Source organism: Dendropsophus ebraccatus, chromosome 1 (genome assembly GCF_027789765.1).
Source record: "Dendropsophus ebraccatus isolate aDenEbr1 chromosome 1, aDenEbr1.pat, whole genome shotgun sequence".
Lineage (NCBI taxonomy): Eukaryota > Metazoa > Chordata > Amphibia > Anura > Hylidae > Dendropsophus > Dendropsophus ebraccatus.
Window position 1 is genome coordinate 12,553,213 of NC_091454.1, and position 23,140 is coordinate 12,576,352.

Sequence of the window (23,140 nt, forward strand, 5' to 3'; positions counted from 1 at the left end):
TTCAAACCGCAGCCCAGTTCCAGTGTACGGCGCCATTCTATCCACAGGTCCCAGGCCGGGGCTGAAGTACAGGAGGTCCCTCCCCTCTATGACGCGGCTCCACTGATTCTAACGGAGCCATGTCATAGAGGGTAGGGAACTCCCTCCTACTGGGGGCAGGCAGGCCCACCTCCAGTGCTTGAGCACCAGCCCAGAACAGCGCCGTACACAGGAACCAGGCCGCAGCTATTATTTACACGTGTTCCAGTGCATAGCTCGGACTTAATCCCCCAACAAATGCTATTACATATTTCAAAACTCTTGTGGCAGCAGAGAACACCGTGCCAGACTGGAAAGAATACACCACTTCCTGCAGGACATACAGCAGCTGATAAGTACTGGAAACCATCTAACAGTTCCACAGAGTCAGTTAGACATCACATCATCATGTGAAACCCCAAACCAGAAAGCGAAGAGAAAATAAAAGACACCAACTGGAGCTTCAGGGACCTACAAACAGCAGGAAACTCAAACGGAGACAAGACTCCGGAGGGATGGTAAGTGGGGAAACAAATGTTTATGATTGATAATTAGCGATTGAGTACCCCTTTAAATCGTACCTGTTGGTTCGTGTAATTGTTCAGCATGAGCTGTTAAGAGTTTGTACATGAGGAGCAGCACTATTATATATCCGTTCAAAGGAAGAAGGCATAAGGAGGCACTCACCGTATAAAAATCTCTTTAGTCATCTTCATAAAATCTCAGGTCAGAGTGTGTAGCAGACGGCGGGGACGCCGCTCAGCAGCTGAAAGTGTGACAGCTGTTTCCCGCGCGCATGCGCGATTCTTCTGAAGAATCGCGCATGCGCGCGGGAAACAGCTGTCACACTTTCAGCTGCTGAGCGGCGTCCCCGCCGTCTGCTACACACTCTGACCTGAGATTTTATGAAGATGACTAAATAAAGAAAGATTTTTATACGGTGAGTGCCTCCTTATGCCTTCTTCCTTTGAACATTAATATTGATGCTTGCACTGCACTCATTCAGGAAGAGCACCCCGTCTTTTGCCGTATTGCCCGTTATATCACAGAGGCTTGCAGAGTTGGTTGTGCCGGTTTGCTTTCTCTCTACCCAGAAACTATTATATATCCCATGCATCTTCACCAGATTCTGTTCTGCGGACTCATCTCTAATATTCAGATTTCTCCCAGCAGCCTATACACTGCAGATGCACACAAAGGGATCCTGCTCTTCAGTGATTCTATAGACACCAAGGAGCAGCTGCAGCATGGAGGGCATTATAGAGCAGTACAAAGTGTGTATTACTCAGCTGACAAGCCGCTCAGCCAATCACTGGCTGCGGCAGTCCCGGCCAGTGATTGGCTGAGCGGCCTGTCAACTGAGACAAACCGCTCTGGAGCTGGAGTGCACAGGACAAGAGGAACCCTGCACCCTGCACCGGTAATGTATATCGTCAGCCGCACACCGTTTCTACGTGTTGCGATGCGCGGTCAGCGCCCCGGCAATTATAGTTTGAAACCTATATCAACAATTAGCAGATGACATCAGCTGATAGTCGGCCAGATAGCGCCGATCATTCCATGTAATAGTACCCTTAGGCCAGCATGTAACCTAATTCTTCTTATTCGAGTTCATCTTCTAAACTTTTTTACAGTGAATGTATAGTGGGTAGGAGGAGAATCAAAGTAATCATTTTTATCTGATAAGATATTTTAATGTTTCTTCCATTCACTTGTACTAGAGATTTATGTAAAGGATGTTAAAATAATGGCAACCACATAAATTGTTAGTTGTACTTTTTTGGTGTGTGCAGAGCTTTTTTCTGGTGACTTTGTACACCAGTCATGTGATGTAGGAGGAGCTTCCTGTAAGGAATATAAAATTGTAGCACACGCAAAATATTTAACAAAATCTTTAATTTCAAAATGTTGTTACCATCTTGAACACATATAGGAGTATTACAAGACAGGCCAGGCTTGGATTATGATCTGTACATGGAAGCTAAGGTCTCAGGAGCGCCAGAGGACATCACTTCTGACATGTATAGAACCTAAAGCGTCGGTCTCTGGAAAAATAAAACAGGTTTTCACGATTAGGCCGTATCAATTCCCAATGCAGCGTTGTGTTTAGATCAAGTCGAGGTGATAGGCGTGATGGAATTTCACTACCCAACCCCTTTGTTCCCAGAGAGATAAGTTGTGCAAGAGAAGTCCCCACCCCCCATAGAGATTGCAGTAACATTCTATTACTTTAACATTTGAGTGTACTTACTCTCTTCTGTTGTCATGGTAACTGGAAATCCCAGCCAGGTAGTGATCTGAAGGCGTGACCCATGTTAGGAGCCCATCAAAATCATTCATATATCCGCTCCACTGACAGTGTCTGTTGATCGCCACATTTCCACTACAGCAGTAGAATTTGAACCTGTACATGTAGATTCCTGTTAGATTTGGTCATTTATATGTCATTAATCGCCCCCCCCCCCCACAAACATTTAAATCTTCTTAAGCTCCACCCCTTTCCACGTAACCCCCAAACACTCCTTTTATTCAAATCTGCATAAGCCCCGCCTCTTTCCAGTCTGGTCCTTTAGTCAGTCAGGACCATTGGGAGTTGTGTACGGTATATACAAGTTGTGGGAAGATTTCATGTTCAGTGACTACTCCGCGGTTTACCTTCTGTCTTCTCTGCGGTTGTCATGGTAACTGTTCACTCCGCTTAGCACTGAGCCAAATGGGCAGGTGTAATCAAACGGCAGGTCGAAATCATTGACATAGTCGCTCCAGTAGCAGTTGCCGTGTCCGTTGAAGGTGTCCTTGCAGGTGAAGTCCCAGACACGGTCCTCATGCCTATTATCATGTTTGCTGGAGATACGGAAAAGGAGGCGGGAATAGTGAACCACACGTGTAATTTACATTCATTACGTGCAACATTTTAACATGGAGACAGTTGGGGGTTAATACCGCCATAGACAGTAGATCACAATGAATGAACATAAGGCTAGGTTCACACTGCATTTTTGCAATCCGTTTTTTTGCAACAACGGATGCATTTGTGTATCCGTTTTTGGAATAGAAAAAAAACTTCGTTTTTTGGACAGACAAAAGTAGTGTCAGCTATGTTTGTTTAAAAAAAAAAAAAAACTGATCCCTTTTTTTACAATTAAAAAAAGCCATTTTGTGTGCATCTGTTTTTCCAATCTGTTTTTTGTAAAAAACGGATTGCAAAAATGCAGTGTGAACCTAGCCTCACACTTGCCAACATAAGATTTGAAAAGGGAGAGAGAAAAAAAAAAAAAAAAAAAAAAAAAAAAAAACTCCTGGTGCCAGAGATCAGATATTTTTAATGGAAGTAAATTAGAGGTCTTCCGGTACTTATCAGCTGCTGCATGTCCTGCAGGAAGTGGTGTACGCTCTCTGCTGCCACCTCTGTCCATTTGAGGAAATGTCCAGAGCATGAGCAAATCCTGATTTCTCCTGCTCTCCAGAGTGGTAAGAATACACCACTTCCTGCAGGACGTACAGCGGCTGATAAGTACTGGCAGACTGGAGATTTTTTTTTTTTTAAAGCGAATGTACTATCAGGTACATCCGCTTTAAGCATTACCCCATGTATAGAACAGAGCCGTGGTCCTTTTTTTGAACTGTAGCTTAGTTCCTGCACCGTTCTATTCACGGGTACCAGGTCGGGGGTGAAGCACTGGAAGCAGGACGGCCCACCCCCAGTGGGAGGAAACCCCTCCCCTCTATGACAGCTCCATTAGAATCAATGGAGGAGCTTCATACAGGGGCGGTGGGCCGGCTAAAACGGTGTAGTACGTGGGAATTAAAAAAAAAAAAAAAAAAATTTCTTCAAATTCTGCCACTGGCTTCCCCGCCCCATTCTATACATTAAAGTGAATGTACATTCGCTATAATAAAGATAAATAACAGATCTCTGGCACTTTCTGCCACCAGTTGAACTGAAGTTTTGGTCAACTACCCCTTTAGGCCCCACCCTTAAGATGGCTGAAGAACTACCTCCCCCAACCTAATTTTTATTTACTTACCTTGAAATAAGTAAAATGCTCTGATGATTTTGACAGCTAAATTGAAAAGGCTGATCGTAGTTGTTAACCCATCGTGCTAAAAAATAAAAAAAACACAACATAAGAGCGTTGGATTAATAAAGAAATAAAGTTAGGGTATATTCACACAAACAGAGTCTGGCAGGTCCTGGCAGTTCCCACACTACATACTCGCTGCGGTCGTTGTGTGTGGGAACCGCCAGACTCGCAGCGAGAGTCTGTCCGTGTGAATATACCCTCAGACGGGGTTTACACTTAAATGCATTGGTGCATCTGTTTTGATCCATTTTTCCACTGACTTCCATTTTAAGGCTATGTTCACACAGTATTCTGCTCAGTATTTTTTCGAGCCAAAACAAGTGGATTAAAAACATAGTAAAAAAAAAAAAAATCTAAATGTAGCCCACATGGACAATGTCTTTTAGATTTTTTTTTTTTTTTTTAAAATTAGAAGGCAATTGAAAGAGGATCAAAACAGATTTTTTTTCATACAATGGATTGAACCCAGCCTTAAATACCCATATAAAAAAAAACGATATGATCCCCACCCCCATAATCTTAACCTAAACTATACAATGACCTCATTATTAACCTTTTGCAGTAGAGATAGAAGTTTCCCCAGGACTGGATCCAGCTTTTCTAGTCACCTGGAGCGGCACAGACTTAGAGTTCATTCACACGTACAGAATCCGCAGAAGATTCGATGGCGTGTTGAGTTATTTAGATCAAGTCAGCTGCGATACAGTGTGTGTAAAGCTCCCCTTAAAGGGGTTATCCAGCACTACAAGAACCATGGCCACTTTCTTTTAGAGATAACACGACTGTTGTCTCCAGTTCAGGTGCAATTAAGCTCCATTTACTTCAATGGAACTGAGTTTCAAAACCCCACCTAAACTGGAGACATCGGTAGGGGGAAAGTGGCCATGTTTTTGTAGCGCTGGATAACCCCTTTAAGTCAACTGCCAAGCTAACAAAGCACTTTGCTTCTACTGGAAATCCACTCATCTCTACACAGATCCATTAACAGACAACATACAGTAATCCAATAAAGCAGGAACATGACACCTGGTAAGCACTCTCAGGATCCACTCACTATGGGGACAATTGATCAGAAAATCATCTAAAAGGGATAGGGAACCTTCGGCCCTCCAGCTGTTGCAAAACTACAATTCTCATCATGCCTGGACAACACAAGCAAAGCTGGAAGTGCCAAAGAGTCCCCATCCCTGAGATTCTGAAACCCAAATTCCTCTTTTTTGCTTATCAACCTATATCAATAAAAAAATTTTAAAAAGTTACAACCACAGGGTGAAAAGGGTTAAACACCTTGAACCTTTTAGATTGTGTTTGCCCAGATTTGCTGACTTCATGGACTGTATAGGAACAAACACTATACGGACAAATGAGGAAGTATTAAAAACTTACCGAAACGCCCCGCAAAGGCCGAGGTGGCGCACATCAGTAGAACAAGTAGTAACTTCATGTCTGATCCAGAGTATGGTGAAGGTCCTCAAGGTCCTGAGATCTCTGACTGTCCTGCAGGTTCCTCCAGGGTTATATAGAGCGGCAGTGGGCGGGGCCCAGAATCCCTTCTCTCTGATTGGTGTATTTGTTCAGGAATGTTTTTGTCCTGATAGGATATGCAGATTAACTCTTCCTTGGAAGAAAAGGTCTTTCAGGAAATTGAGAGGGGAGGGGGTGGGGGGTTACAGGACTGAGGAAGCTTATAGGATCAGAAGATCAATGGTTAATGTAAACTAGTGGAAAAGTGGGGGGAAAAAGTTTGCAATGAAAAATAAAAAAAACAGCTGTTTTGTTGGGACTGTATCTTTGCGGAGCTCGGTGCGCCCCTCGGCTCGTGCTGTGCGCTGATTTTCTTGAATGTGTGGCGGTTCTGTGTTTTGATTTATATAAGGCTGGGTTCACATTGTTTTTGCAATCGTTTTTTTTGCAAAAAAAAAACGGATACATGTGTGTGCATCCGTTTTGATTCAATTCCATTGAATTCCATTATAAAACAAAAAAAAGGATCCTTTTTTTTTAACGGACACAAAATTGAGGCCGACTATGTTTTTGTGTACGTTAAAAAAAAGGATGCTTTTTTTTTTTTTTTTTTTATAATGGTATTCAATGGAAAAACGGATCGAAACAGATGCACACGCATATGCATCCGTTTTTCAAATAAAAAAAAAAAGATGGAAAAAAATGCTTGAAAAACGTAGTGTGAACCCAGCATTAGTCTGAACACTGGTTTATTTTGTCTGCTCAAACATGTTGTAAAATGAAACTGGCTCAGTCGCCCCTAGCAACCAATCAGATTTTACCTTTTATTCCTCACAGACTCTTTGGAAAATGAAAGGTGGAATCTGATTGGTTGCTAGGGGCAACTGAGCCAGTTTCACTTTACACCATGTTTGATAAACCTCCCCCTATGACTTAAAATCATGGCCATCCTGTATAGTACCCATACTTTTCTTTGTAGCATAGTAATGGTGGTGTCGGGAACTTTGGTTATAAGGGATATTTGGGTTTTAAAATTGACCGATGTTTTTGCAAACATCTTAAAAGATTCTATGAGTTACGTGTCATAACTCATAGAGTGTCAGACCACAGAGTGGACCTGACATGTGCCTAGTAAAAGGAGCCTTAAAGGGGTACTCTGGTGAATTTTTTTTTTTTTAATCAACTGGTACCAGAATTTATTTATTTTTTTCATATCAACTTATGCCAGAAAGTTATACAGATTTGTAGTCTTCCAGTACTTATCAGCTGCAGGAAGTGGTATATTTTCTCCAGTCTTCTCTGGGTCACTGATTTGTATAGTTTTTCTTTTTTTAATTACCGCATTTTCCGGCGTAGAAGACGACTTTTTAACCCTGAAAAATCTTGTCAGAATTCGGGGGTCGTCTTATACGCCGGTTATGGTCGCCCCATACGGTGGGGAGAGCTAAAAAATGTCTGCATCCCCACCGTATGGGGCGACCATTTAAAAAAGCAAACAGTTAACTCACCTGGGCCCGTTCCCGGCCTCCGCGCGTCTTCTTCTCCGGTCCTGTTCCCCGGCGCAGGAAGTGTGACGTACACTGGCTGCGCCGAGGATGCCCGAAGCCCTTCTGAGGAGCCGAGCGTCTAATTGGAGACGCTCGGCTGCTCGGGAGAGCTTCGTAAGAATGACAGAGGCTTCGGGAGACTCCGGAAGTACCCGCAGCCTGTCATTCTTCCGAAGCTCTCCCGAGCAGCCGAGCGTCTACGATTAGACACTCGCTGCTCGGGAGAGCTTCGGGCATCCCCGGTGCAGCCAGTGTACGTCACACTGCCTGCGCCGGGGAACAGGACTGGAGAAGAAGACACGTGGAGGCCGGGAACGGGCCCAGGTGGGTTAACTGTTTGTTATTTTATTCATTTATCTGCAGTTAACCCCTGCCTGACTGTAGCAGCGCTGCGGTCAGGCAGGGGTTAACATTTTCCGGCGTATAAGGCAACCCCTGACAATCTAATTGAAAGTCAGGGGTCGTCTTATACGCCGGAAAATACGGTATTACCACTTTGGTAGAATAGAAACTTTCTTCCTGAAAAACAAACAAACAACAAAAAACTGTCGCCACATTGCAAGATCCATAGCGTTCTTATCTTTTGTGTAACGGAGCTCATTTCTTGTGGGAAGAACACGACCAGACAAACACAATAGTTCAGGGTGGACGAACCGGGTCATCAGCATCGGGCAGCAAAATTAGATCCTAAAGAATAGTCAGAGTCAGGCAGTAAGACCGAGGCAGGCTGCAAACGGGGGGAGATTTATCAAACATGGTGTAAAGTGACACTGGCTCAGTTGCCCCTAGCAACCAATCAGATTCCACCTTTCATTCCTCACAGACTCTTTGAAAAATGAAAGGTGGAATCTGATTGGTTGCTAGGGGCAACTGAGCCAGTTTCACTTTACACCATGTTTGATAAATCTCCCCCATAGAACGCACGCTCCCTCTTAGATGAGGAGATAAGTTCCATTTCCGGTTAAAGCAACATAAATTTTATCGGACACGTCGGCTTCATACCCCGAATCCCAGAAGATTACCTAAAGACCCCAACTAGACCCAAAAGACCCAACATGGAGACAGCCACTCCAAGTCAATGCAGAGACTGACGCAACCCGATAAGGTGTAAGATATACAGATATGGGATACTATATACATCATAGTGGGATATGGTTGTACGTCCAATAGAACGCATTGTTTAGCCAAATGGTCCTGCATAAGGTTTGTCCGGGGTCTATTGTTATGGTCAGAGATCTTCTGCAAGGCTAAACAGAGAAGTGTCTAGAAGAATTTACATTTTTAAGGCTATTTGGAGCTGGGGGACTTATCCCATTCATGTGTAAGGTCCAGGTGATGACCCCCCGGAGGAATGAGCCCTCAGGTAACAACTGATGGTAAGTGCTTATATTTCCTACAGAGGGATTTGGGTGACGTCTTTTGTTGTAACTCATTTAGTAGAACAATCGTAACATAAGCCGGATCTGAAGGGCATCCGTTTTCATTTCCCTCTTTTTTTCTACCTTAATTTGCAGTTACAGAGGTCGGACATTTCCTGGAGTCCCTGACCAGGTTTGCAGAGACTGCAGCAGGGATTGTGTCCCGCTCTATACACATTTTCTCCAGATGTTTCGGGGCTGTCGTTGGGCAACATTGAGTTTTAGCTCCTTCCAAAGATTTTTTATTGGGTTCAGGTCTGAAGACTGGCTAGGCCACTCCAGGACCTTGAAATGCTTCTTACAGACCTGCTCCATAGTTGCCCTGGCTGTGTGTTTGGGGTCATTTTCAGCTGGAAGACCCAACCATGACCCATGTTCAGGGCCGCCATCAGGAATTTCGGGGCCCCATACAACCAAAGTGTCTGGGCCCCCCACATTAATAAAAAAAAAAAAAAAAAATTGTGTGTTCGCCCCACGCCTTGCTGGGAGGTATAATTTGGTTCAGATCAATTCTAGAGAACTGGCTCATATACCCCATTTTCCCCAGTGGCTTAAAATGTAACCTCTGTTATACAGTTATAAAATTGTAGAAATTAAATGTGAACAAGGTGCAATTCAAATAGACACTTACTTGTATAGCTGCCTCTTGTGCTCTGTATGCAGTGCATTATACTCACCCCTGCAACGTACAATTTATAGCGTGTCTACAAGCCCAGCGGGGCTCATTATGATGGAGACTAAAACTTATACAAGAGTGGGGTAGGGGTTCCCCTGTATTCAGAATGCTGTTGAGTACTAGGCAATGCCCCGTTTGGGGTTATTGAATTTCGAGGGTCTGGGGGGCTGTTTGATTTGTATATGTTCACCAATATCCCCCCCCCCCCCCCCCCCCCCGGTATGCTTACTAACATAGAATATGTTGATAAGGCTAATATAATGAGGCTGTTCCATGTTAGTGAGCATATACAAATCACCCCCCCCCCCAGGCAGACTAGTTTAGCTCACCCAAGCCAGTGATAGCGAATACATGGCGGTGAGAACGCTTTCTAGGAGATCCTGTTTGTGCAGCAGAGGTGCCTTTATCCTGCTCTGCATAGACCCTCGAAATTCAATAATCCCAGATGGGGCATTGCCTAGCACTCAGCAGCATTCTGAATACAGGGGAACCCCTACCCCACTCTTGTATAAGTTTTAGTCTCCATCATAATGAGCCCCGCTGGGCTTGTAGACACGCTATAAATTGTACGTTGCAAGGGTGAATATAATGCACTGCACACAGAGCACAAGAGACAGCTATACAAGTAAGTGTCTATTTGAATTGCACCTTGTTCACATTTAATTTCTACAATTTTATAACTGTATAACAGAGGTTACATTTTAAGCCACTGGGGAAAATGGGGTATATGAGCCAGTTCTCTAGAATTGATCTCACACACAGACACCAGCACACATGTATACAGACACCAGCACACATGTATACACACATACAGACACCAGCACACCAGGGCACGATGAAGTTTGAACTTCTGCAACCTGGAGAAATCACCTGATATCACCTGCAGTCCTATGTAACACCACATAACACAGTGGTATCTCTGAGTACAGATAATGTAGTAGATTTCACCTGCAGTCCTATGTAACAGCACAGATAACACAGTGATACCTCTGAGTATAGATCATGTAGTAGATGTCACCTGCAGTCCTATGTAACAGCACAGATAACACAGTGATATCCCTCTGAGTACAGATAATGTAGATGTCACCTGCAGTCCTATGTAACACCACAGATAACACAGTGATATCTCTGAGTACAGATAATGTAGTAGTCACCTGCAGTAATATGTAACACCACAGATAACACAGTGATATCTCTTGAGTACAGATAATGTAGTAGCTGTCACCTGCAGTCCTATGTAACACTACAGATAACACAGTGATATCTCTGAGTACAGATAATGTAGTAGTCACCTGCAGTCCTATGTAACACAACAGATAACACAGTGATATCTCTGAGTACAGATAATGTAGTAGCTGTCACCTCAGGGCACCCCTACTAAATGATGTTCTACAAAATAAGAAAAGTGTCATACAGGGACTCACAGGTGACGTCTTCTTTGATCTGAGGCGTCACTTTCCCTTTTCCTCTCCATCCGGCCCAGACCTCCATGATGATTCCTTCCAGATATGTTTCATCCCCTTAGAACCTGCGAGACAAACAATTTAGGCTCCGCATATTTCTAGCAACTTCCTTTCCTTTCTCCCCCCTGTAGGCTCCCATAGTAACTGCGCTGTGTGGGATGCCCCCTGTATGTAGGATCCCCTGCTGTGCCCCCTGTATGTAGGATTCCCAGCTGTGCCCCCATGAGCTAATAATGCCCCTAGAGGTGGCCCCCATGAACTAATAATGCCCCCAGAGGTACCCCCATGCACTAATAATGCCCCCAGAGGTTCCCCCATGAGCTAATAATGCCCCCAGAGGTGCCCCCATATACTAATAATGCCCCCAGAGGTGCCCCCATATACTAATAATGCCCCCAGAGGTGCCCCCATATACTAATAATGCCCCCAGAGGTGCCCCCATATACTAATAATGCCCCCAGAGGTGGCCCCATATACTAATAATGCCCCCAGAGGTGCCCCCATATACTAATAATGCCCCCAAAGGTGCCCCCATGAACTAATAATGCCCCCAGAGGTGCCCCCATGAACTAATAATGCCCCCAGAGGTGCCCCCCATATACTAATAATGCCCCCAGAGGTGCCCCCATGAACTAATAATGCCCCCAGAGGTGCCCCCCATATACTAATAATGCCCCCAGAGGTGCCCCCATATACCAATAATGCCCCCAGAGGTTCCCCCATATACTAATAATGCCCCCAGAGGTGCCCCCATATACTAATAATGCCCCCAGAGGTGCCCCCATACACTAATAATGCCCCCAGAGGTGCCCCCATACACTAATAATGCCCCCAGAGGTACCCCCATGCACTAATAATACCCCCAGAGGTGCCCCTATATACTAATAATGCCCCCAGAGGTGCCCCCATATACTAATAATGCCCCCAGAGGTGCCCCTATACACTAATAATGCCCCCAGAGGTGCCCCCATACACAAATAATGCCCCCAGAGGTGCCCCCATACACCAATAATGCCCCCAGAGGTGCCCCTATATACTAATAATGCCCCCAGAGGTGCCCCCATATACTAATAATGCCCCCAGAGGTGCCCCCATACACCAATAATGCCCCCAGAGGTGCCCCCATACACCAATAATGCCCCCAGAGGTGCCCCCGTAGACCAATAATGCCCCCAGAGGTGCCCCCGTAGACCAATAATGCCCCCAGAGGTGCCCCCATACACTAATAATGCCCCCAGAGGTGCCCCCATGAGCTAATAATGCCCCCAGAGGTGCCCCCATATACTAATAATGTCCCCAGAGGTGCCCCCATACACTAATAATGCCCCCAGAGGTGCCCCCATACACTAATAACGCCCCCAGAGGTGCCCCTAAAAAAAACAAACATCCTACTCACCTAATCCGCGCTGTGCAGGCAGCAACTCTTCCTCCTCCTCTTCGGGCTCCATCTTGCGAGCCGCAGGGACGGGACTTCCGGCAGACGTGATGACGTCACATCATCACGCCTGCCGGAGGGGCACATGATCACGGCCCGGCCTCCCATAGGCTGCTGGTATGAAGTGCCGGCAGCCTATGGGAGAGAATACAGGAGGAGGACGCTGACAGGTCCTTCTCCTGTATTCTGATCGCTTTAATGTTCCGCCCGCTGTGCGGGCGGAACATTAAAGCGATCAGTGCATCCCGAGAAGCTGCGTGGCCGCAGCTTTTCGGGATGCTCAAAAACAGGTGGCAAGGGGGGCCGTGCGGGCCCCCCTAGCGTAGCGGTCGGGGGGCGGCGGCCGGCGGGCCCGCCGGGCCCCCCCCCGTGTCTCTTAGGGTCCGGGCCCCATACGGCAGTACTACTTGTACTGCCCTATCGGCGGCCCTGCCCATGTTCATTGCCCTTACTGAGGGAAGGAGGTTGTTGGCCAAAATCTTGCGATACAAGATTTTGCAGTCGAACCCCTAAAGTATGATGGTTTCACCTCCATGCTTCACAGTTGGGACTGTGTTGTAGGTCCAAATCACGCCATACATGGCCCCATCCATCCTCCCTTCAATATAGTGTAGTCTTCCTGTCCCCTTTGCAGAAAAACACCCCCACGTATGATGTTTCCACCCCCATGCTTCACAGTTGGGACTGTGTTTGTGGGGTTCTCCTCGTCCTTCCTCTTCCTCCAAACAAAGTTGATACAAAAAAGTTCTATTTTGGTCTCATCTGACCACATGACCTTCTCCCATCCTCCTCTGGATCATCCAGATTGTCACTGGGGCAAAAAAAATGGGCCTGGACCTGCGCTGATGTGAGCAGGTGACCTTGTGTGCTACTTGTAGTGCTACTAATGGCAAATCTTTAAAAGGGTACTCCAGCGTGGGGGCTATTTTTTTAGATGTGGCCGGGGAGGAGGTGGCTGAAAAAAAAAGACGTCCACTCACCTCCCCGGTTCCAGCGGCGGGTCGCGCATCACGGTGCCCGGTTCCCGGCCGCTTCCTGGTCTCTGACTCGGGCCCGAGACATGACGTCTCAGGTCCGCTCAGCCACTCAGTGAAGGAGAAGGGATCCAGCCTCCTTCACTGAGTGGCTGAGTGGACCTGAGGCGTCACGTCTCGGGCCCGCCTCAGACACCCGGAAGCGTCCGAGAACCGGGAACGGGAGCACCGCGATGCAGGACCCGCCACTGGAACCGGGGCGGTGAGTGAACTTCTTTTTTTTCAGCCACCTCCTCCCCGGCCACATCTTAAAATAGCCCCCACGCTGGAGTACCCCTTTAAGACTGTGGGTCTAATGGGACGACCAGGCCAGAAAATTACCCAGTCGGGAGTGAATACTAGACAAGTAGACTTCTCCCTCCTTGTTCTTCTGATCATTCATGGCCTGAACACTCAGACACCGGCCCATCAAAACTTTTGACGTGTCTAGTGACCATTTACATACGTCTCTGAACATCTCTGCTAAAACTTGCCAAAACAGAAATTTCTTGGCAAAACAATAACATATTGTATGTACAGTAAACCTAAACGGAGACTTGATTTAGTGAAAAGGTCCGAATAAGGTTTCCTTAATGAGTTTATCCAGGACCAGTTGTTATGGTCAGAGGTCCTCCGCATTACTGATCAGGACAAACAGATAAGTGTCTAGAGGATGTTACACTTCAAAGGCTCCTGAGAGCTGGAGGGACTATTCCATTCATATGTAGGGTCAAGGTGACGACCCCCCCAGAGGAACGTGATAAAAGACAAGGTGGCATCTGACTGTGATTGTTTTCCTTACAGGAATTGGGGCAATGTCTTTTGTTAGAGCTGATAGGACTTGCTGGAAGCTTTATCTGACAACCACCCACTAAGTACTTGTTCTAGGAAGTAGAATTTTTACCCACTACTACATCCATAAACATTCTTAGATATTCTAATTTTATTTGTTCCTTTAGCCACGTTAAAGGCCCCTATTACACGGGCCGATTATCGTGCGAAAATGTTTTCAAATTTATTATAATCATTTTGTTTTATAATTGTTTCATGTCTATGCGGGCACCGTTTAACCGTTCGTTAATCCTTTGGTGTATGTTCGCTAAATATTTGCTAATCGTACACATCGTTTATTCTTTTGCTGGGATCAGAAGGAGTAAACCATCGTAGTAACGTTTAAAATTAATGACTATCGTTCTGTGTGTTATGGTGAACAATTTCAGGTTGTTCCCAAAAGGCGCTCGTCACCAACAAAGTTCTGGACAGTTTGTCGCTTCGCAGTATGTTGATAGTTCTGGACAGTTTGTCGCTTCGCAGTATGTTGATAGTTCTGGACAGTTTGTCGCTGCGCAGTATGTTGATAGTTCTGGACAGTTTGTCGCTTCGCAGTATGTTGATAGTTCTGGACAGTTTGTTGCTGCGCAGTATGTTGATAGTTCTGGACAGTTTGTCGCTTCGCAGTATGTTGATAGTTCTGGACAGTTTGTCGCTGCGCAGTATGTTGATAGTTCTGGACAGTTTGTTGCTGCGCAGTATGTTGATAGTTCTGGACAGTTTGTCGCTTTGCAGTATGTTGATAGTTCTGAACAGTTTGTCGCTGCGCAGTATGTTGACAGTTCTGGACAGTTTGTCGCTTTGCAGTATGTTGATAGTTCTGGACAGTTTGTCGCTGCGCAGTATGTTGATAGTTCTGGACAGTTTGTCGCTGCGCAGTATGTTGATAGTTCTGGACAGTTTGTCGCTTCGCAGTATGTTGATAGTTCTGGAAAGTTTGTCGATTCGCAGTATGTTGATAGTTCTGGACAGTTTGTCACTTCGCAGTATGTTGATAGTTCTGGACAGTTTGTCGCTTCGCAGTATGTTGATAGTTCTGAACAGTTTGTTGCTGCGCAGTATGTTGATAGTTCTGGACAGTTTGTCGCTGCGCAGTATGTTGATAGTTCTGGACAGTTTGTTGCTGCGCAGTATGTTGATAGTTCTGGACAGTTTGTCACTTCGCAGTATGTTGATAGTTCTGGACAGTTTGTCGCTTCACAGTATGTTGATAGTTCTGGACAGTTTGTCGCTTCGCAGTATGTTGATAGTTCTGGACAGTTTGTTGCTGCGCAGTATGTTGATAGTTCTGGACAGTTTGTCGCTTCGCAGTATGTTGATAGTTCTGAACAGTTTGTCGATTCGCAGTACGTTGATAGTTCTGGACAGTTTGTCGCTTCGCAGTATGTTGATAGTTCTGGACAGTTTGTCGCTTCGCAGTATGTTGATAGTTCTGGACAGTTTGTTGCTGCGCAGTATGTTGATAGTTCTGGACAGTTTGTTGCTGCGCAGTATGTTGATAGTTCTGGACAGTTTGTCGCTTCGCAGTATGTTGATAGTTCTGGACAGTTTGTTGCTGCGCAGTATGTTGAGAGTTCTGGACAGTTTGTTGCTGCGCAGTATGTTGATAGTTCTGGACAGTTTGTTGCTGCGCAGTATGTTGATAGTTCTGGACAGTTTGTTGCTGCACAGTGTGTTGATAGTTCTGGACAGTTTGTTGCTAGATCCAGTCCTAAGAAGCTTTTTCCACGCACCCAAAGTGGCACGGAGGTCAAAGACAGCTGTCCGATAAATTGACTTCTGAGGCAACGAAGTGCTTCATTTACTCTACTGATGATCTGGCCCAGACGAGGCCCCATTCAAATCATGTAAACACTGATGAAGCCAGGTTTGGATCTTGATGTACGTCGGGGATGCAGTGCGAGTATCTGATATTACTGATGGTATTTTACCTTTGTACTGTTTTTGCCATGGCATATATCTAAGGATCCATTTACACAGAAAGATTATCTGACAGATTTTCTGCCAAAGATTTGAAGCCAAAGCCAGAAACAGACTATAAACAGAGATCAGGTCATAAAGGAAAGCCTGAGATTTCTCCTCCTTTCAAATCCATTACTGGTTTTGGCTTAAATCTTTGGCAGATAATCTTTCTGTGTAAATGGACCTTTACAGTAATCTCATCTTTTGCGCAGGCATTAAAATTGCTGATAGTCGTTCATACATCTTTCTGTATTACATGGCAAAATTACTATCGTAAACGCGTTACTGAGCCTATTACACAGCTCGATTATTGTGCCCGGATGTCATTAGCGATGTCTGTGCAGCCCTTGCAGTGAGGTTCATACATTACCTCTCCACGCTCCCCGGTGTTCTTTTCACCCCTGCCTGCTGTCTGGAGCCTCCAATACAACTTCAGAGCCGATTTCTGAAGTGACAGGCTGCTTAGCCAATCATTGCCCACAGCGGTTCCATCCCGGTCAGTGATTGGTTGAGCAGCCTATCACTTTAGAGACCGGCTCTGAAGTTGCAACGGGGGCTGTCAACAGTGAGTAGGAGTGAAGAGAACACTGGGGAGCGTGGAGAGGTAACATATACTACTACAGGTAGCCATAAACGGTCAGCGGCCAATGATTTTAGGTAAGGACCAAAAGACGTGATCAGTCATTATTGCACACAGCCGAATCGGCCTGATTCGGTAGATTATCGGTCCGTGTAATAGAGCCCTAGAGAAGAATGTGCAATCTATCACAATGACGTTAATAGGCCACACGAACAATGCATTGAGCCTCTAACCAGCTTCCTGCTGACTGTCAATCAAGCAGAGAAGGGAGGGGCGTAAGGAGGGATTGGGGTAATAGCGTGCGTTCCATACATATCCGTGACTAGAAAGGAGCATGTGTTCCTCAAGGCCGTTTCACTCTATACACACGCTCACAATACAACAATCAAATTACACGTATCCTCCGATCTTACGTCCTTACATCAGCCTGTATGTTTATTCCAGGACTGTATTCCAATTTTTAAGCATGCTGAACATGACATATTTTGTTTCTTTTAAATCAACTGGTTTCAGATAATAATATAGATTTGTAATTTAAATCTGTTTAAAACTTTTTGGTGTTCCAGTACTTATAAGCTGTTGTATGTCCTGCAGGAAGTGGTGTATTCTCTCCAGTCTGACACAGTGCTCTCTGCTGCCACCTCTGTCCATGTCAGGCACTGTCGAGAGCAGGAGAGGTTTTCTATGAGGATTTGCTGCTGCTCTGGACAGTTCCTGACATGGACAGAGGTGGCCGAGAGGCTAAAGATGAGAATATAGTTTTGCCTCTTTATAAATCACTGGTCAGAGCACACATGGAATACAGTGTACAGCTCCACTCACCGGTATATAAGGAGGACACAGCTGGACTGGAGCGGGTGCAGAGGAGGGCAACAAAGGTCATTAAGGGAATGGGTGGGTTACAGGACCAGGACAGGTTATCACGCTTGGGGTTATTTACGCTAGAAAAAAAGACGTCTTAGGGGCGATCTGATCACAATGTACAAATATATGAATGGACAGTACAGAGACCTTTGTAGTGGTCTCCTTACTCCTAGGTCTGTAACCATTACAAGGGGGCATCCTCTACGTCTAGAGGAAAGAAGATTTCACCATCAGCACAGATGCAAGTTCTTTACTGTAAGAGCAGTGAGACTGTGGAACTCTCTGCCACATGATGTTGTCACGGACGATTCATTATATAAGGGAGGCCTGGAAGCTTTTCTTGAAAAATATAATATTACAAGTTATAGGCATTAGATTATATGTGATAGGACGCTGATCCGGGGATTGTTCTGATAACCATTATGGAGTCGGGAAGGAATTTTTCTCCCTGTGATGGGACAATTGTCATCTGCCTCATAGGGGTTTTGGGGTATTATACTCCAGAGCTGCACTCACTATTCTATTAAAGTAGAATTGTTTTTGTTGCCCCTAGCAACCAATCAGATACCACTTTTCATTCCTCAGAGATTGGTGGAATCTGATTGGTTGCTGGGGGCAACTGAGTCAATTTCACTTTACACCATGTCTGATAAATCTCCCCCTAGGTCTTCATCTGTAATTTTTAGGCTAAAAGGCAATAAGTGTCTCAGGACGATAGAAGACGGAAGTAAAAAAAGCCCAGAAGATAAATAGAAGTCACGTTTATTTACAAGCCTCTCGACAAACACTTTGATGGAAAGACGGAATACACCTGCAAAGGAAAAGAACAGCATTAAAATACACACAGATATATATATATATATATATATATATATATATATATATATATATATATATATATATATATATATATATATATATATATATATAGGCTTACCACAACTGTTTAAGACATCCCCTCCCACCCCCCATATTCATATCCAGCACACAGTGACCTCACCAGATAGCAATGATTAACATTGACATCAATAATCAAGGGGTCGTCTAGTAGAAAGATATAAAAATAAGCAGTAGGTTCATACACCTATTAAAGGAGAACTCTGACCAAAATGTATTTTCTAATGTTATTACATAAGCAAAAGTTAGAAAGTTCCTAATGTACACTAATTATATGAAATGCACATATACTGCTATTTCCCTCTATTTAGTAGATCAGACAGGCTTCATTTTCTCTTTTGAAAAAAGAAAAAAAAAAAAAGTGACGTCACGACCCGGTCTATACCTGAAGTATATGTAGTATATGTAGAAATATATATGTGTATATATATATATGTATATGTAGAAATTACATACCATTTTTTACATGTAATTTCTACATATACTGCTGCCCCCTGCTGGACCCTTCAGGTATAGACCGGGTTCTGGTATCACATGGACAGGCCAATAAGCGTTGCGTAATCCGCTGGTGGCGGGTGTTATTAAACAATATTGCAGATTTCTTTACATCTTACCGTAAAGAGCGTCACTCTTCATCTTCGGGGAGTATCCCCAGCTCCTCGTCGGTCCACTGTGAAGGGTCAGGATAAGGAAAGTGACCCTATAAGACAAAAATGTTATGTATGCGGGTCAACCGATATTAGAAAAAAAAAAGCGCCACTCGTTCTCAGTTTGGCTGCAGTATTGCAGCTCAGTTCCACTAACGTGAATGGAGCCGAAATGTTTTTGAACAAAATCCAAAAGGGGATAACACTCAGTTTTCTTCCATTGTCGCCCAAGCTGCTTCCTGACGTACGGCCATTGACAACCCTGCAGTGCCTGTGACATGCTGCCGTACAGGGGGGCAGTATACAGCCTTAGACTTTCATCGGTATCTCTCCAATTTGGAATTGTGACCACAAAGTAAGCAAGGCATTATGGGGCATGAAGTTACCAGACTTACCAGCTGCAGTACAGATGGCAGACATAAGCTATGGACTATAAAGGGGCTTTAAGGGACTATAGAGATATAAAGGGGGTATCTGGGTTTATATGAACGATTGACTATCCACAGTGTCTGATCAATGAGGTGTTGGGATTAGCTATTTGGGAGAGGCGCTGCATGGGCACCCATACACAGAGAATGATGCTGGACGCCTTGCGCTATCTACAGCATAGTGGTGGTGTGAGGTACTGTAGCTCCTATTGAATTAAACAGGAGCTGACCTGCAGTACCATGCGCCACCACTACTTCCAATACTGTTCACTGTGTATTACTACTCATGCAGCAGCCCACCTGAATAGCAGGCGTTCAGACATTGATGACCTACCCTTTAAAGGGGTTATCCAAAAAACAAACATGGCCACTTTCTTCCATAGACAGCACCGCTCTTGTCTCCAGGTTAGGTGCGGTTTGCAGTTAATCTCCATTCACTTCAATGGAATTGAGTTACAAAACCTGCACCCAAACTGGAGACAAGAGAGGGTCTGTCTATGGAAGAAAGTGGCCATGTTTTTGTAGCGTTGGATAACCCCTTTAAGCTGCCGATACGCAATAGACATGTGTATAGGCCAAAGTTTCCACCCACCTATATGGGATCACCCTGACCCTTATCTCACTGAGAACAAAGGGGTCAGGAATGTATAATCCCTCTCTCCCCTGATATTTGCCATCAAGGGAGAGAGGGATTATACATTCCTGACCCCCTTGTTCTCAGTGAGATGAGGCACCGCTAGAGGCGTCTGGCAGCGGCTTTCTCCCTCTACTGTCCCATGAAAAGTGAATCAAGCAGTGGTTAAGCGTGAGATCTGCTGCTCCATTCACTTTAAGGCAGGGGTAACAATCTCAGGGCCCCCCATCTCTGTGCTCTAAGGACATGACCCCCTCTTTGAGAGTCCCAGCGACCAGATCTCCACCAATCAGATGCTTACTCCCTATCTTGTGGCGGGTGAGACGTCATTTACGGACCTAAAACCTGCAAAACAGTAAATACTCACAAAAACGGCATCAGGCTCGTGCCAAAAATGCCAAAGAATCCAGAACCACATGAAGCCCATGAGCAGCTCGGCCTGGATGTTCTGGGACTTGGTGACTTCCACCATCTGTCTGTAGCGCGGCTCTATATGAACCTCTCCCCCGGCACTAGAAGAAGAGAAAGAATCATAAATAAAAAAAGAGAATTAAAACAGTTATATTTTTCTAATAACACAGCGCCACCCCCTGTCCTCAGGTTGTGTGCGGTATTACAATCTAGCTCTCTATATATTTCAATGGAGCTGTAATACCGCACCCAAACAGAAGGTGGCGCTGTGTTTATAAAACCTCGCCACCTAGGTCTACACCGCGCCCCCTAGTGTCTAATCAGATCACTACAATCTTCTACATTACCCAGAATTCCTGACCTCTGCCCCTTCTCCATGACAACCCGTCCTCTCACTGTCACTCACTTGCGGACCCCGGTCCTCCTCTTCACCACCCCGCTAAAGAGACGGCTCCCAGCCCGCAGCGCTCCGCCGAGCCGCACCAGCGACGCCATGACACCGGAGCAATGTCACCTTCCGGCAGGACTGGCTAAGACGCCCCTGATTGGTGGCCGCTGCAAAATATCTCGCGAGAACTCCAGCTTGAGCGGACGCGCCCATTAGCGACAGATGGGGGTGTCGATAATTATATTCTCGTCAAAAAAGCTGGCGGGTATAATAAATATAGTTATTAAATTGATTGTAGGGATTTTAAATCAGGATTATACCTCCGAAATGTTTATTAGAGCGTAATGTCGAGCTGTGCGCACCCCTGTGAATATGAATGGTAGATCCGGTTGGCATGGTGTCGCTGCAAACAAAGCTTAGTACACAGAGCACATATCCGGGGTCCTAGCGCCCTCCAGCACTATATCAGGTAAGTGAACAGCTAGTGTTATTATTAAGTCATGGACTCTTTCTATTGTATTGTGTTTAGGATTTAAAGGAATTGTCTTCTTTAAAAAAACAAATCCTTAAGAGTAGGGTTAGGGAACCTTGGCTTTCCAGCTGTTGCAAAACTACAACTCCCATCATGCCTGGACAGCCAAAGCTAAAGCTTTGGCTGTCCAGGCATGATGGGAGTTGTAGTTTTGGAGAGCCAAGGTTCACAACCCTGAGTTATGGTCCTTTTACACGGAACGTTTACCGTTCGTTTTTGCACGATAACGGTCACATTTGAGCGATAATCGTTCCTTAAACGCAGCGAACGATCAAGCGACGAGCGAGAAATCGTTCATTTTGATCTTTCAGCGAGTTCTCAAATCATCGTTGATCGTTCGCAAAAACTTCGCAGATCGTTCAGTGTAAACAGTCATTCAACGATTTTACCTATGTGTGAGATAGGCTTAAGCGATCGCATAACGATTTTTCCGTACGATGTATCGTTCCGTCTAAACGCTGATCATTATAAAAAAAACATTGTTCATTCAAAATCGTTAATCGTGTGCTCGGGCCAATTATCGCTGCGTGTAAGAGTACCAATCGTTGAATGACTGTTTACACTGAGCGATCTGCGAAGTTTTTGCGAACGATCAACGATGATTTGAGAACACGTTGGAAACTCAAAATGAACGATTTCTCGCTCGTTCGCAGCGTTTACAAGGTACGATTATCGTGCAAAAACGAACGATAATCGTTCCGTGTAAAAGGACCATAATGCTGCGTTTACACGGAGCGATAATTCGCCCAATCGATCGTTTAACGATTTTGAAGTAACGATTTGGTTTTTATAACGATCGGTGTTTAGACAAATAAAATAAAAAATCGTGAGATCGTTATTGCGATTGCTTTCAAGATCGCTTAAGCCCATCTCACACATAGGGTGAATCTTTGAAAGACGGTTTACTCGAAGCGATCTGCGAATTTTTAGCGAACGACGATTTGAGAACATGTTGAGACATCAAAATGAACGATTTCTCGCTCGTCGGTTGATCGTTTGCTGTGTTTACACGGAATGATTATCGCTAAAATGCGAACGTTATTGCAAAGATTCGAACGGTAATCGTTCCGTGTAAACGCAGCATTACACTGAACAATTAGTGAACAAATGCGGAATTACAGCGAACGATTAATGGAATCCGTGGAATAGAGACAACGATCAGCCGATGATCGTTGATATAGGTTTGGACCGACATTTGTCGGGCGCCGAACGCACACCGCTACGTGGAATAGCGGTGCGCGGCTGGCGCCTAGCGATATACATTACCTATGTAGGGTGCAGGGCCCCTCTTGTGGTCCGCTTCTCCCCAGGTCCTGCGCGCTCCAGCGTCTCAGCTGACAGGCCCCTCAGCCAATCATTGGCCACGGCGGTCCCGGCCAGTAATTGACTGAGTGGCCTGTCAGCTGAGACAGGCCGCCCTGACGCTGGAGAAGCGCGCGGGACCCGGGAGAAGCAGGAGAAGAGGAGCCCTGCACCATGCATAGGTAATGTATACTAGTTAAAGGGGTACTCCAGTGTGGGGGCACTTTTTTACTGGGACCGGGGAGGAGGTGGCCGAAGAAAAAGACGTCCACTCACCTCCCCGGTTCCATCGGCGGGTCCCGCATCGCAGCGCTCCGGTGCCCGGCCGCTTCCGAGTGTCTGACGCAGGCCCGAGACGTCACGTCTCAGGTCGGCTCAGCCACTCAGTGAAGGAGGCGGGATCTAAGCGGACTTGAAACGGATCCCGCCTCCTTCACTGAGAGGCTGAGCGGACCTGAGACGTCATGTCTCGGGCCCGCGTCAGACACCCGGAAGCGACTGAGAACCGGGCACCAGAGTGCCGCGATGCGGTAACCGCCGCTGGA

The 23,140-nt window shown here is 45.5% G+C and overlaps 3 protein-coding genes across 4 annotated transcripts in view; 1 reads left to right on the forward strand and 2 right to left on the reverse strand.

Annotated features, from left to right (window-relative positions):
* Nucleotides 1-1,971: 1,971 nt before the first annotated feature.
* LOC138789002 (hemagglutinin/amebocyte aggregation factor-like) lies at nucleotides 1,972-6,007 on the reverse strand. Its single transcript, XM_069967489.1, has 5 exons — nucleotides 5,490-6,007; nucleotides 4,047-4,122; nucleotides 2,674-2,862; nucleotides 2,270-2,422; nucleotides 1,972-2,063 (listed from the first exon to the last, which is right to left on the reverse strand). Exons 1-5 carry the CDS (start codon nucleotides 5,545-5,547, stop codon nucleotides 2,027-2,029), a joined length of 513 nt encoding a protein of 170 aa, XP_069823590.1. The 5' UTR covers nucleotides 5,548-6,007; the 3' UTR covers nucleotides 1,972-2,026.
* A 2,191-nt stretch (nucleotides 6,008-8,198) lies between these two features.
* Nucleotides 8,199-23,140, forward strand: part of LOC138788991 (uncharacterized) — a 29,417-nt gene continuing 14,475 nt past the window's right edge. Inside the window, exon 1 of one of the 2 annotated variants that reach the window (XM_069967469.1) lies at nucleotides 8,199-8,490. In XM_069967469.1, the coding sequence (XP_069823570.1) occupies nucleotides 8,488-8,490 (3 nt within the window). In that variant the 5' untranslated portion in view covers nucleotides 8,199-8,487. Of the gene's footprint in view, nucleotides 8,491-21,170; nucleotides 21,231-23,140 lie in introns of those variants that run through there. The other variant, XM_069967476.1, reaches the window with a different exon arrangement.
* On the reverse strand, nucleotides 18,103-20,923 carry NDUFB2 (NADH:ubiquinone oxidoreductase subunit B2). The gene is made up of 4 exons (XM_069967503.1): nucleotides 20,780-20,923; nucleotides 20,330-20,474; nucleotides 18,868-18,953; nucleotides 18,103-18,167 (listed from the first exon to the last, which is right to left on the reverse strand). The coding sequence occupies exons 1-3, from the start codon at nucleotides 20,866-20,868 to the stop codon at nucleotides 18,879-18,881; spliced, it is 309 nt and encodes a 102-aa protein (XP_069823604.1). The 5' UTR covers nucleotides 20,869-20,923; the 3' UTR covers nucleotides 18,103-18,167; nucleotides 18,868-18,878.